General features: G+C 33.3%; 1 protein-coding gene across 1 annotated transcript in view; it reads left to right on the forward strand.

Moving 5' to 3' along the window:
* Positions 1-14269, forward strand: part of LOC111716368 (calcium uptake protein 1 homolog, mitochondrial) — a gene marked incomplete in the record, with an annotated part of 15025 nt that extends 756 nt beyond the window's left edge. The window contains 10 exon segments of the mRNA XM_023491814.1: positions 546-594; positions 1586-1821; positions 2525-2619; positions 4446-4514; positions 5333-5428; positions 6929-7165; positions 7622-7781; positions 8779-8922; positions 12014-12076; positions 14110-14269. Of these exon segments, the coding sequence (XP_023347582.1) occupies positions 546-594; positions 1586-1821; positions 2525-2619; positions 4446-4514; positions 5333-5428; positions 6929-7165; positions 7622-7781; positions 8779-8922; positions 12014-12076; positions 14110-14256 (1296 nt within the window).
* Positions 14270-16163: the final 1894 nt, after the last annotated feature.

Genomic DNA, 16163 nt, shown 5'->3' on the forward strand with positions numbered 1-16163 from the left:
ACATATATCTGGAGAGTTGTACATATATCTGGAGAGTTGTATATATATCTGGAGAGTTGTACATATATCTGGAGAGTTGTACATGTACCTGGAGAGTTGAACATATATCTGGAGAGTTGTACATATATCTAGAGAGTTGTACATATATCTGGAGAGTTGTACATATATCTGGAGAGTTGTACATATATCTGGAGATTTGTACATATACCTGGAGAGTTGTACATATATCTGGAGAGTTGTACATATATCTGGAGAGTTGTACATATATCCTGAGAAAGTTTGTAACCCTTTACTTTAGATTGCAAAAACATTAATTCCAAATTACAGGTCTGCAGAAAATCCTGTTTTGATGACTTTAACAATATCTGTTTTCAACCCTTTATATAAATTGAATCTTTTAAGTTTTGGCAGCTAGTCAAACTTAATTTCAGAATTAAAAATATACATATATTTATGGATTCTACTTTATATATTCCTGTATTCATGAATATTATTGAGCTGAGATCTACATGAAATCCTCTAAATTCTCTACGGTATACTTAGAGGGGAGAAATCTGCTTAGTAGTTCTCTATCTGGGACTGTTTTAGCTCTAGGTAGGTTAATTCATACAGAGAATAATATAGTTGATATACAGAAATATTTATTTAATATTTAAGCTTGGTTTGTTCATTTATACACAACTGATAATTGATAAGAATTAAATTAATCAGGGGCATCCGTGGTACATTTGAATTTCCTAGCCGGGTCAACCTTTCCGGTCCCAGTTTTTACTGTATCGCCCGGATAAATAAAGGAGACACTCAATAGGACTAGCCGGTGCAACAAAGTTGACACGGTCAGACTTTAGGTTTAATTTACTTATACTGAAGGGTCAGGGGTGCGTGTAATACAAATGTATTTTAAACATAATTTTTAATAGCTTGACTACAATGGTTCATTTATAAATAAAATGGAATAAATGGACCAAATAAATTGGCCCAATTTCGAACATTACTCATTTTAACTCTCTTTGAACTTCATCTTTTATTTCGAATTTAAATTTTAACATCTAAGTTTCTATTTAACAGATTTAAATCCTAAAAAAATCAAGATCATTTAGAAATTAACTTTTTCCTAAATTTCTATATTATGTATATGAAAGTTCAAGATAATTACATTCTCCAAATCCAATTATAGGATTTGAACACCCGTATTATATTTAATTTTCTAACCCATATATATCTTTGCAAGGTGATTTTGGAAACCTTTCATATTTCAAACTTAGATTATGAACTGATCTAGCAGGTGGCAAATATATATTCTAGAATTGTGTATATTTTTTTAATTAAACTGAGTTCTTGTCACAAACTATGATATTCTGATCCCTATATCTTTGCAACCAAATAAATTAGACCTTCGATATTTCACATTATGAATTTTGAAGCTTTTCACCACCAGGTTGCAAAGATATACGGATTAGAAAATTTGAGTTTTAGGCAAAATCTCAGTGCCTTAGTTCGTACTACGTGATATATTTGTTATAGCTTTTTTAAGAATATATAGGGATTTCAAGATTAGTTTTATCTGTTCTTTTATCTATTAAAGGAATAGTTCTGTTGGGACTTGAACTCCAGGTAGAAGTTAAAGCTGAGGAGGAGAGGGTTCAGGATGACAAGGTTGAAAAAGAAGAGGAGAATGAGATGAAAACGGATGAAGCTGAGAAGGAGGAACAAAAAAAGGAGAAGGTTGGGTTCAGAGACAGAAAAATAATTGACTATGAGAACCGGATACGGAACTATTCAACTCCAGAGAAGATTTTTCGATATTTTGCTTCTTACAAGGTCAGTTTTAGTTTTCAAAAATATTACGTTGATTTAACGGTTCTGTCAATATTACAGAAAGCTGTGACTTTCGATCACAATTATACCCATTTAAACATAACTTTTTAGCCTTTTTTTCTCAAAATTTTTTGCGGCATATGCGTTTTGAATGAAAAAGTAAAATAAACAAATCCATAAGGTAAAATATTGTTGAATTATAGACCAAAACACGTTTGTTTTCAAATAGGAGAAACAGAATGCTGCTAACTCTGGTTAGTCCGGGGTGATTATTCATTGCCTCCCTCTTTATTTCAAATAAGGGGTAAAATTGGAATTATTACTTTTTAAAGTTTTTAACCCAAAATCAGATTCTATTCCAAAAATGGGCGATTCATGAGAAAAAACTTTTTTGTAAGTAAGAAATATGCATTGTTTATATCAGAGAAGAGATATTGATTATATAGATCGGAGAAGAGATATTCATTGTTTAGATCTGAGATATTCATTGTTTAGATCTGAGAAGAGATATTCATTGTTTAGATCTGAGAAGAGATATTCATTGTTTATATCAGAGAAGAGATATTGATTATATAGATCGGAGAAGAGATATTCATTGTTTAGATCAGAGATATTCATTGTTTAGATCTGAGAAGAGATATTCATTGTTTAGATCTGAGAAGAGATATTCATTGTTTAGGTCGGAGAAGAGATATTCATTGTTTAGATCGGAGAAGAGATATACATGACTCCGGAAGATTTTCTCCGGTCCATTACTCCTGGTGTGAAGCAACCTGAGGGAATAGGGTTGGATCAATATCGGTAGGTTTCATCAATTAGATTAATCCAACCATTCACAATAGTCTAGTATAAACCTGATATATAACAACTCATGAGATGATAACTAACGACGTTTTATCTATCTTTTATCCAGTATTCAACCTTTTAACATAGTTTCCCCCTCACAACCTCAAAACATTCCTAACTCCTCCTCCTCTGGATGTATTCAAACCTCGAAATAATGTTACCAAAACCTTGCATGATAACTAGTGTTTCTTTAAGAAATATCATGAACCTAGTCCTACTTCTGAACAAACAGTTCAAGTTCTAACTCCAGTAAAGAGAAATATTCCTGCTCTAAATCCAACAAAGATAAATACTAAGCTTTCAATCTTATTCCAATAAATATATGTATACCAGGTTTCTCTACGTATAGAATTGAAAACATGTTTTTATGCCTACTGAGTACTGTAGTATAGAATAGATACCTATTCCTATACAATATAGAAAATGTTTTTATACCTACTTTAGTATAGAATAGATACCTATTCCTATCCAATATAGGAAATGTTTTTAACCCTTTTCATTTAATGTAATATATGTTTCTATTCCTATATACAGTAATACAGATTACTACTCCTTCTCCAGTACAGAACAGATTACTTCTCTTACTCCAGTACAGAACAGATTATTACTCCTACTCCAGTACAGAATAGATTACTACTCCTACTCCAGTACAGAACAGATTACTACTCCTACTCCAGTACAGAACAGATTACTACTCCTACTCCAGTACGGAACAGATTACTTCTCTTACTCCAGTACAGAACAGATTATTACTCCTATTCCAGTACAGAATAGATTACTACTTCTATTCAGTACAGAATAGAATACTACCCCTACTCCAGTACAGAATAGATTACTACTCCTACTCCAGTACAGAATAGATTACTACTCCTACTCCAGTCCAGAACAGATTACTTCTCTTACTCCAGTACAGAACAGATTATTACTCCTACTTCAGTACAGAATAGATTACTACTCCTATTCAGTACAGAATAGATTACTACTCCTACTTCAGTACAGAACAGATTACTTCTCTTACTCCAGTACAGAACAGATTATTACTCCTACTCCAGTACAGAATAGATTACTACTCCTATTCAGTACAAAATAGATTACTATTCCTACTCCAGTACAGAATAGATTACTATTCCTACCCCAGTACAGAATAGATTACTATTCCTACCCCAGTACAGAATAGATTACTTTTCCTACTCCAGCACAGAACAGATTACTATTCCTACCCAGTACAGAATATATTACTATTCCTACCCCAGTACAGAATAGATTACTATTCCTACCCCATTATAGAACAGATTACTATTCCTACCCCAATACAGGATAGATTACTATTCCTACTCAAGTACAGAATAGATTATTACTCCTACTCCAGTACAGAATATATTACTATTCCTTCTCCATTAGAATCCTAAGCGTGGAAAAAATTATTATTCGCAGATGTGAATATTTATTATTCTGAACAGAAAGGTCGGAATTTTATTAAAATTTTTATTTCAAGCAAGATTTCTTTGACTTTTATTCATCAAACGGATTTAATTTTTGTATGATTAAGCACTAATCTATACAATGCCTAAATTGAACTCACTATACACAGTGGATTTTAATTTTTAAGGGATTTAGAGCGAAATTCGTTTAAAAGAAAAAGGTGGCTCGTATTCCCATAATATTTCCATAGCAGAAAGTAGATAAGTTTGGCATCTGATTGGTAGATAGTTAAAAATATTCAAAATTATTAAATTTTTTTCTGTCTGACCACAAACGAAACGAAACATTTTTATTTTTAGGAAGTATTCTGAGGATCGACATGAGAAGGAGAATTCAGAAATTGAGTTTCATGAAACCAGTATTTTTAGGTCTTTGTTTCTTCAACTATAAACCATATACAGTGAGAACCATAAAAATAGGAAGACGACTTTTAGACTGAAGTTTAATGAACTTGAAACACAGCAATTGTGCAGTGTAAACAGGCCCATTTAATTTGACAAATGATTTAATAAGTTACTAATATCACTATTTGCTTTTTAACAACATTAAATACACTAATTATTGCTTTTATGTCGTCTTATTATTCCACGGTCTTCTGGTTCTTACTGTAGTCTAGTCTGAGGACTCGTAAACAGAGTTTAAGTTAGAAAATCTTGACGTCATAAAATTAAAAATGTTGTCCGTGTGATAGCAAACCATCAAGTAATTCGTTAGAGTAAACTCATGTTTAATACTCATAAATGGTATCATAGAAATTATATATCAAGAGTTATTTAGGGATACTCCATTACAGATAAAAAGCTTTTGTTTTAATGTGTCCAAAGAAAGACAATCAAATAAAAACAAGCAGTCGTTCAATTGCTTAAATATGTTATGTTTTAAAACAAAATTTCTTTTTTTAAATTGGAACACATAGTTTTTACAAAGAACCTAAATATTTCAAAGTTTGCAACAGTCAGCAGTAGCACCGAACATGACATCGTGTTAGATTTTATAACAAACATCACACACAAAAAAAAACAAATGATATATAAGAAATCCCACTTAATGGTCGGTTTTATCAATGATTGCCTTAACATTAGGAAATTTGGGTGTTTTATAAAAAATTCTTACAAACCTTTGCAATATTTCATTATAAAACAAATGATATAAAAGAGACACCTATTGTTAAGCTTGTATACTACAGGAAGCTGAGTTCTCGAGGTTTAATCTCTTTCTCTGATTATATTTTCCTGCTCACCATCCTCTCCACCAGCAGAAGACAGTTTGAGATTGCTTTCAGGTATATTATCATGGTGGAGATATAGTCATCATTTTCTATCTTACAGTGGGAACTAGACAGAAGGAGAAGGTGGAATTTATCTGACATAACTGGTTCACCTTTGTGATCTTGTAGCTCCTCCCTTTACAACACAAGCATGATACAAAGCAAATATATCCGCGGCAACATATTAGAACTTAAAATCATGTTTGTTCTTCTCAATATCTCTTCATTAGGAGGAGTATAGCGTGTAATTTACTTTAGTTTGACGTGCTTAATAATCATGAAGTCAAACCTTATAGAAATCCAGCGTATAGAAACAGCTACGTATAGCAACAAAGCGTATTTTCCGGGAGAACATTTTTTATATTTTTGATAAATTAAAGTTTTTTTATGATACCCTAGACATTAAAGGAGCAAAATAGTTCAATATGTACATTTGTACTGTTCTCTATTGTGTTTAAGGTCCTTTCAGATTTTATTATGTACTGACATAAATGAATGATTATATGGTTATACATAAAATTGCATGTTAATATTAAAAACAATATTTTATAAAATTGCTATCTACAGTTTAATTTTTAGAAGAAAAAAATTCTTAAAAGTATAAAAAAGGTCTCCAGAAATGCTAATATGATTTCATAAAATTCCGTTTTACCATTTAAATTAAAGGATTTTATGAAAACTATATCACCTTTACACTGATTATTTAATTTCCCAAAAATATAAAAAATGTTCTCCCGGAAAATACGCTTTGTTGCTATACGTAGCGGTTTCTATACGTTGGATTTCTATAAGGTTTGACTTCAATATCCATTCCCATTGTATCCCAGGCATTAGTACTTTATACTTTACTGCTCCTCTCTCTTCCATTATTTGTTATGTCAATTTTCTCCATTAACCACTCTGATCCTTAATGGGATCAATACCCGAATACCTAATTACCTGAATACCTAAGTTCTAAAAAACACTTAACAGTAGAGGAACTGTAGCTACTATAATCCTTAAACTTCCGTACTGCATTTCTTTTTTCATACTTTTTTGAATTTTTATATTAAAAACAACTCTATTTTTTCGCATCCTTATTTCAAGTTCATTCTTCTTTTATAAAATATCTTCTGTGCTTTAATTTGTACGAAAGGAAAATGAGAGAAAATCAAAGAATCACGAAACAAATACGTACAATTTTAGGTATTTCTTTCTAATCGAAAGGGAGTGTTCGAGAAAAGTTTAAGTGGGTATATATAGGCTTACGTCGAAAATTGATGGTGATCGCTACTAATCTTTCTGTTGCGTCCATACAAATTCAGAAAGTTAAAATATTCAACTCGGATCGTAAAAAAAAAATTTAATTCCAAACAAAACCTTCAGATATTACAACCTATAATCATCGATTTTTTTTCAACGCATTCGTATAAAGTTGATATTTCTTTATATATGTGATTTTTTTATTTGTATTATCTCGTGCTTTGTAGTTGAATAAAAATATGAAATATGATATTGATGAAAGTGACTTTAAAGGAAAGTGACTTTAAATCACGTTAACAGTCTTCTTAAGGTTCAGAGTATACTTCGGGCCGGTACATCCTGGGCAGGGAGGCACAAGGAAGGACCAGGACATCAAGGTCATACCGGGCACAGCGGGCACGCCGGGCAAAGCGGACACTCCGGTCATCAGTCAGCTATACTTGTACACTTCTTCGGAGACAAGGGGGACGGAAAACTTACAATCGATCAGTTTCTAGAATTTCAAGACGAGTTAGTATTATTTTTGTTTACTACAGGGTTTTTAAACAATAAACAATATTAGTTTAATTTGCTGGATACTTGTTGCAAGTCTTCATAAAGTTGAACTAGGCTGCATTTAATTTTCATGGAAATAAAATAATTATTTTTAGTTAATTAGTTTTCATGTAGATTAAATTCAACTTTGTACTTGAAGTTCATAGTTTCAAGAACATTCAATGTGTCAAAGTGAGTTAAATATTAATATAATAACAAAATCTTTTCTCTGGTCTTTTTCAGTTAACTGTCAAACAAAGTAAAGCAATGGTGATTGAAAAACAACAAAAAGTGGAGAAAATAATTATTTAATTATTAAATTATTAAGAACCAACTCATTATATTTTTACAACTCGAAATCAATTCTCTAGAAATATTTCCCTGGTGCAGAAAAACACTAACTCTACAGAAAATTATGAATATTATTTCTAGGTTACAGAGTGAAATCCTGAGGCTGGAGTTTGAACGAAAGGAACCGAACGAGGACGGCTTTATCTCTGAGAAACAGTTTGCCGAACTTCTATTAACCTATGCTGATTATTCTCCAAGAAAACGAACTATAGTTCTCAAACGAATAAAAAAATTATTCAAGGTAAACCTGAAAACTTTTAGTTTAAAATGCTTAATATTACAGACAATTTATAGAGTGATAAGTACGATTCACAACGGTACCTTTAAAACCTTTTTTCTTAACATAAATAAAAATATCAATAATTGATTTTAAATTGTGGTATTCCTGTTTAAATAATAATAACGATCTAATTTTTAGGTGTTTTTTCTTAAAGTATTGACAATTTTTTATACACTTTTTCCTGTCTTTTCAATACAAAATCCAATACCCTAATTCATTAAACCAGAATCTATAAAATATCTTTTTAATTACATAATATGAAATTTTATTCTCAATATTTCGAATATTGTAATGTCTGCAACCTTACGTTAAACCTTTACTCTTATGTTAAACATTTTCTCAATATTTCGAATATTGTAATGTCTGCAACCTTGCGTTAAACCTTTACTCTTATGTTAAACATTTTCTCAATATTTCGATTTTTGTAATCTTTGAAAAAATTATGTTAAATCTTTGCTCTTAAAACTATTTCAAATTCAGTTGGTTTAGAATTATCTTAAGAATCTTTGAAAGTTTAAAGTTTTGAATGTAAATATTAAATGTATTTGTTGCTTGGATGTTTCGAATATTCTAAACATGCGAACCCTTCACCCTCTGGGTTTAAATTTTTCTGTGATTACATTTATAATCTTCAAACCCAGAGTAAAATTATAGTTTTATAATTTTATAGTTAATTTAAGATGTCATATATAATATATATAGTAAAATCACAATGCATTGGAAAGATCTTGTACTAGTACAGGAGTTGAAGAATTTTTGAATTGGTTTTGCTAAAAAGTTTGAAATTTACAATTGTTATAACTGTAGTTATCTTCCTGAAAATGTTGAGGGCATAATTTTTTAATAGTTTAGTTACAAATTACGAAATACTTAAAGACATTTCATTTAGAAAAAACAGAAGACGAAAATACTCCACTGATTTCTGGTTACCACAGTACAGTTAAATGTTTACATTTAGGAAGATGGTATCGGTATATCTGTGGATGATTATATGAAAATCTTCCAAGTTCTAGTTCATATAGAAGATATAGATAAAGCTCTAACCTACCACCATCTTGCTGGTTCATCTATTAAACCTGATACTCTGCTCCATGTAGCTAAGGTAACCTGCACCACCTTGCTGGTTCATCTATTAAACCTGATAGTCTGCTCCATGTAGCTGAGGTAACCTGCAACCACCTGGCTGGTTCATCTTTTAAACCTGATATTCTGCTCCATGTAGCCAAGGTAACTTGCAACCACCTGGCTGGTTCATCTATTAAACCTGATACTCTGCTCCATGTAACTGAGGTAACCTGCAACCACCTGGCTGGTTCATCTTTTAAACCTGATACTCTGCTCCATGTAGCCAAGGTAACTTGCAACCACCTGGCTGGTTCATCTATTAAACCTGATACTCTGCTCCATGTAGCAATTCTTCTATATCTGCTGCAAATACCTAGCGCATAAACATCCTCACTATACAGGCCAGGTCCAATGGTTCCTGGATAATGGGAGTTTGTTTTCCATTCTCTTTCTTGCAGTTGCATTAACCTAACAGCTGCAATTGACGTCATATCTGCATCGTTTGGGTTGATTCAAAATTTAAAAGCCTTAGATTTGTCACCCATCTTGTCCTACCATCTTTCTTCTTAAAAGGAACTAATGGTAAAGCCCACGTACTATTAGCAGGTTCGATGACACCTTGCTCTATCAACTCGTCTATCGATCAAGTTTCTTTTCTGGTCTGGGTTCAACGGACTCACTTTGGATCTCTTGGGAACTGTTCCTGGTTCTAGATCTATCTTTAACTTTACTAGATCTGTTTTCCCATAATGATTGTTATTTAACACCAGAGCCGAAAAATTGTCTTGAAACATTTTTATCACTTCCTCCTTCAATTTTTCATCTTTGTTTAATATCTCGTTCTCATCTATCTTGACGCTTTCACGAATGAATTTCTTCTTACTCTCTTCTGTAGGATAGTCTGAATTAACATTCCTTGATAATTTTTCACCATCATCTTTTCCCACTTCCGGTTCATGACTTCCTCTTAACTCTTCTTTAAGCCAGGCACTTTTATCGATGTCTATAAGCTCTCAGTTGTCCCTAATCTCTGATGTTGACATATGTCTACTTCCTCTTCAGTTTAGTTCTCCACAGAGAAAACCAGTTCCTTGCCTGATATATTATAGATGGTTTTCGGAAGCACTAATTTTCTTCCATGGTCTTGTTCCTCTGGTAGCATGGATTCTACAAAACCCCCTCCCCTCCAATCCACTTCTATTCTGACTTTCACTAGTTTTGCACTTCCTGCAGGAATGGACACTTTCTCCCCTGACCACAGTTTTCTCTCTCTTACTTCCAGTTCCAGTTTCACTTCTGATTCCTGTATTACTTCCGGTTCTGATATTGATTCTGAATCCTATATTAATTCTGGTTCTGGAATATGGTTGACCGTCCGGGATTTGTTTTTTTGCATGCCAGTAAGAATTGGGATTACTTGCATGTAATTCTTCCCTGTCTTATCTGTCCTCTTTCCCTTGTGTATAAACGGAAACAGGGATCCTTTGGCACTACATAACCTGGTTAATCTTTTTTGACTTCCTTTCCAAATTATTAATTTTGCTTCTTGTTTCACATATGAAAAATTTACTTCGTATTGCATTTTAAGAATTCTTATTCCAAATTTACTGCATGATTTAATCCTTCTATCACTATGGCATGCAAAGACAGAATTTGAACTTTTCTTCTGTCCCTAATGCTTTAAGTCCTTTCCTCCTTTTTCCACTGTTCCTATCCTAACGTTGCTTGCTCCTGACATTTTCCTCCTATTGCTTCCCAGAATTCTTTGGACACTAAAGTACTCGTCACTAGATTCCCAGTATCGACAAATGCTAATCCATAAGTTTCAAGCTTGTGTACCTTATATTTCACGTATGAGGTTTTGTGGTTGTCTTTTTTTAACTTTTCCATACTGTTCAAGTTTGCCATTAACTTTTCCTCTAAACTAATCACTTCCTCTTCTCACTTGCTCTGCGGCTTAAAGTACTCTGTTAACTTGTCATTAATAGCTCGGACATTTACAAGATTTGAAACGTTTATTAGTTCATTAATATCACTATTTACAAAATTAAATTTCTTCATTTCTGGAGTTGCCAGCTGTCGCCTCCTCTTCTGTTACTCTGTTTCTCTCTGCAGTCTCGTGATTAATTTCCTATTTTTCCACAATTATAACAGGAAAAATTATCATTTCTCCTGATGTTATTTCCGGGTTGCTTGTAACTCTCGTTCCTCTTGTCTGGATTTTTCTTATGCCATTCTGCAAATTGCACTGGATTCCTTTGACCTCACTCTTCAAACTTCCTACAGTCTCTCTTCGTGTGACCAGTACATTTGCAGTAAAAACAGCTATTATTGGGCTGCATTGCATGGAGACCTCCATAACTTTCCTCTCTATCTGATTCATCAGATACTAACCCAGGCATCGCGTTTACCTCTATAAGAACTTTCCCTGTTCTCCACATTTCATTTGATTTTGTGTTTCTTTCCTCTGAGTCAAAATTAAATGAGCTTGTCAACCCTGCCATATCATGTGAAGCTGCTCTGGGATCTGTGTTTATTGTTCTTAGGTTACACAGCTGATGATCTAGTACTTCCTGAATATCGCTTTCTTTTTGCAGTACCTTAGGCATAAACTGTAAACACGCTCTCCCAGTTCCACATGGTACAACACCAAAATTATTGAAGTCTTGAACTCTGACAATGCTTTCTTTACTGGAGCGTATGTTTGTATCCATAGCATTAGCTTGTCAGTGTAATATCTCCTGGGATCCTCAATTCTTGTCTGTCTTTTTAAGACCGGCCTGGCTGGCACGGTCAACCTTTAAGACCTTCACCTTGAGCGGCCATCCAGGGCCGGTCAGTTTGGTTGACCGGCCCTGTTGTCAGCTCCCTTGAGGACCCAGAGAGAAGAGAGGGTGTTAAACCCTCTTCTGAATGATAGACATAGAGAATGGGAGGAGGGTGGGCGGCTGTATTTCCCCTATAACACGATGATAATGGCTCCACGATGTGTGTAAATTTATGCGCAGTGTTACTGCGTATAATTCTCTACTCTATCCTCTTGTTATTTGTTGATTGATGATGGAAGACGACAACCTAGGCTGCTTTTTTCAAATTCGTTAACACTGTTCAACGTATTCATTATTTAGGTTTGTGCCAATGTTGATTTATCTGAACATGTTGTACGAGTTCTGTTTGCCATCTTCGACGAGGTATACAATACAGTTACAAGATATACAATACAATAAGAACAAAAAACCGTGGAATGAAAGTCGTCTTTGTTCCTTCCTTTTAATTAAGAAATGTCGGTCTTCACTTTGTAATTTGCAATTGTCAAGCAATGCAACTGATAGTGATACATCTCTAAAAATAATTATGGCATCTTTTTAGAAAAAGTTGAGTTCCAAACCACAAAAATCTTCAGCGACATTTTATAATAAAAAGTATAAAAAATACAGTATAAAAGTATAAAAAATCTCCTTAATTTATAATTTTTCTGGTTGCAGCTTAATGCCTCTTAAAGTACATTACCCACAGTAATGTAAAAATGTAAAGAATACACTGTGAAATTGAAGGCTATATGTCTACGACCCTACAAGGAGAAGTGTAATGAACATTTTCGCTAAACATTATGATAACTCTGGGTCATTGCGCGGTAAGATAGACTTAGATCTGTTCCTTGATTCACCCGAAAGGAATTGAGTTTTTGCCACAAACTCACATTTTCTAACCCCTATATCTTTGCAACCTTATGGTGTAAACCTTTGAAATTTCAAACTTTGACTATTTGATCTAACAGAATTATCGAAATATTTGAAATATCGAAGGTCTTGAAAACGGGTTGCAAAGTTATAGGAATTAGAAAATCAGAGTTTGTGGCAAAAACTCAAATTCTTTGGATATAATACAAGCATTGATCATAACAAGAAAAAGGTTAGCAATCCCATTAAAGTCATTTTTTCATTGTTTAGTTAGACTCCCCTTGAAAATAGAGTCTAAATTTCACTCTTGACAAAGAATTGGAGTTAATTGCTAAATTTACTGTTGGTTTTATATTTTATACTAGGTTTAATAAAGGTTTAATACGTGTAAAGTAGAAATAGTAAAATATAATTAAAAATGCCACAAACAGATTTTATCACTCAGTCTCCACTGCCTTAATACGTCTGACATCAGTAAACTTGCCTAGATACGTTCCCCATTAGTAACATTTTCCATAAATTACATTTGCAATAATGGTTACATTTACAATAATAGATAGATATGATATACAGGGTTACCCACAAAGTATGAAATTTCAGAGCCGATTGTACAGAATTAATTCACTCTTTTTTCTTAGATTTTTTAAATATATTTATTTTTAAATCTTAATTTAAAAAAATAACTTTTTTTCCTTAGATGTATATAGTTCTTTCTTTACAACCGTAAACTTGTATTTTCTTTACCAACTCATGTAATTATACCATTGAAAGACTATATTCACTACTCAGGGCTGAAACCCAATGTAATTATACCATTGAAAGACTATATTCACTACTCAGGGCTGAAACCCAAATTCATCGTTAAATTGTTATATTTCAGGAGTTTTATGTCGTCATTAAAATTATTTGTAGTTAGTATCCATGGCAAATGCAATTATAGCATATAATAGAGGAAATTGAAACTGAGCCAATTTTTTAGTTTGATTCAGTTTGAGCCGGGTTCATCCAATGAACATGGACAAATAGAAGATCGCGTATTTTGAAATTTGTTGTTTTCCTTAAAGGGACTGTAAGCGTAATACAACGATACCCTTAATCTTATCAAAAATGTGGAAGATAACGTCGTTTTTATAACTCGAAAAGTGTTTATTTCTGTGAATTTCTTCATTATGTATTATAAGCAAAAAAGGCACTTGTCACTTTTGAAGAGAAACCACAACTGAAAATAAACGGATTGAATGAACATGAGGATGATATCTAATGCAAACTTAATCAGACAAAGCTTTCAAGGGTATCTTTGTAAATCGGACACTGACATTGACATTGAGGGTCACTTATAATTATGCCTAGACACTTTCTTGAAGAAACACCAAACCAAACCTGAGAAACTTTGGTCAGTAAAATACTGACCAAATTTAAAATGCTCAGAAGCATTAGATCAGTACCAATTTTAATTCTACCTTTAGAGATGGTACATCAGAACAATGTACATTAATATATTTGCAAAAGTTGTCTTTATATTTCCTTGATTTAGAACTGTTTAGGACGGAGACGGAGCACTGAGTAAAAAAGAATTTATATCAGTGATGAGAAACAAATTAAAGCGAGGACTGGAGAAACCTAAAGATACAGGAGTAACAAATCTTATCTCTTCTTTGTATACTTGTGCTACGGAGAGATTTCGTCAATAAACCCATGATTTCATGTTTATACGGCTTCTTGTTCAATCGCATAAAAAATTGTTAAAATCAATCTAATATTTCATATCATGGCATTTATCAACATTGATTATTATTATTATTATTTCAGACAATTGTTAATTGATAATTATATTCATGTGCAGTTAAAAAATTGGCAAACCTGAAATATTTTTCCATCATATTCTTACTTTTATCGTCTTTTCATAAATACTAGATTTACGTTGTTTAATAATTGTATTTTTGGCAAGGTTGTTTATTAAGATTAGATACTCTGTATGTGCTCCCATGCACTATAATTGTCGTCTTCATAGCAATAAACACTGAAAATCTTTAAAAGACTTAATTCTGTTTATAGGGAGAATATGAAGTGACAACGTTGCTGATGAGAGGGGGGGGAAAGATTTTCTCCGATGTCAGCTGTAAAAAGTGGAGAAAATCCTTCTCCCCCTCTCACCAGCAACGTTGTCACTTCATCTTCCGCCAGTAATCAGTTATATAATATGAGAATTTTGAGTGTCCATTACTAGGAAGACCCATTTCTAGTACATTGGCGCGCATCCAGAGTATCTAATCTTCATAAACAAACTTGATTTTTGTGTTTAAAGTTTTCTTGTATTCTCACCATCAAAGAAGTTTTCTAAAAATCACTTTATATTCTTCCCTCAACATCTCTCTGGTCTCCAGTCTTCAGTCTCCAGTCTCCAGTCTAGATATCATGACTCCTCTCTCCAATCTCCAGTCTAGATACAAGGACTCCTCTCTCCAGTCTCAAGTCTAGATATCAGGACGCCTCTCTCCAGTCTCCAGTCAACATACCAGGACTCCTCTCTCCAGTCTCCAGTCTAGATACAAGGATTCCTCTCTCCAACCTCCAGTCTAGATATCGGGACTTTTCTCTCCAGTCTCCAGTCTAGATATCAGGACTCCTCTCTCCAGTGTCCAGTCTAGATATCAGGACTCCTCTCTCCAGTCTCCAGTCTAGATACAAGGACTCCTCTCTCCAATCTCCAGTCTAGATACAAGGACTCCTCTCTCCAATATCCAGTCTAGATACTAGGACTCCTCTCTCCAGTCTCCAGTCTAGATATCAGGACTCCTCTCTCCAGTGTCCAGTCTAGATACCAGGACTCCTCTCTCCAGTGTCCAGTCTAGATACCAGGACTCCTCTCTCCAGTCTCCAGTCTAGATACCAGGACTCCTCTCTCCAGTCTCCAGTCTAGATATCATGACTCAGGCTGAAAAGTTAAGAATTCGCTTGGTGCAACAAATTAGAGGGATGGTGTAGATTTGAACTTTATCTATATTCTTGTAATAATATAATTTGCATGTTGTAACATTATACAGCCTCTATTTGAGCCAGTTTTGGGGTTTTTTTCAGAAACCTTTTCCAGTGACAACACATTTGTTTAGATTTAATATCAAACAATTAGAAAATACCGGAAATGTGAGTAACCTTCAGTTCAATAATATTCGAAAAATATTATCAAAACTAGGTTTTGAGGATATACCAATTTCTTTAGTTTGAGGCTCTGCTCTGCTACGTGATAAAATAGCAAATTGTAAACTATTCCCTGTACATTCCTTAATACCTTTATCTTTTTATATTTTCCAGTTAAAATCATGAAAATAATAAATGTTCAAAAAACTTTTCTCCAGCTTTTGAGGTGCCTTACATCCTTGTTTTGAGGGAGGTTTTTAAAAGACAATCAGAGGCCTAATTTAAAGAATTTGAGCTGCGGCTTAAATTTGAGACGCGACTCAAATATGGTTGGTTCCACTTAAAATTGTATTCAATGTTTCAAGATCTAAGTAAGCGCTTAATTGAAACCGGTTTTGTGTGGATTTGAGACGCGGCTCAAATTCGTTAAATTTGGATTCAGATTAATCTCCAGACTCTA

The sequence above is a fragment of the Eurytemora carolleeae genome, unplaced genomic scaffold, assembly GCF_000591075.1.
Source record: "Eurytemora carolleeae unplaced genomic scaffold, Eaff_2.0 scaffold1054, whole genome shotgun sequence".
In the NCBI taxonomy this organism is placed as follows: Eukaryota; Metazoa; Arthropoda; class Copepoda; order Calanoida; family Temoridae; genus Eurytemora; species Eurytemora carolleeae.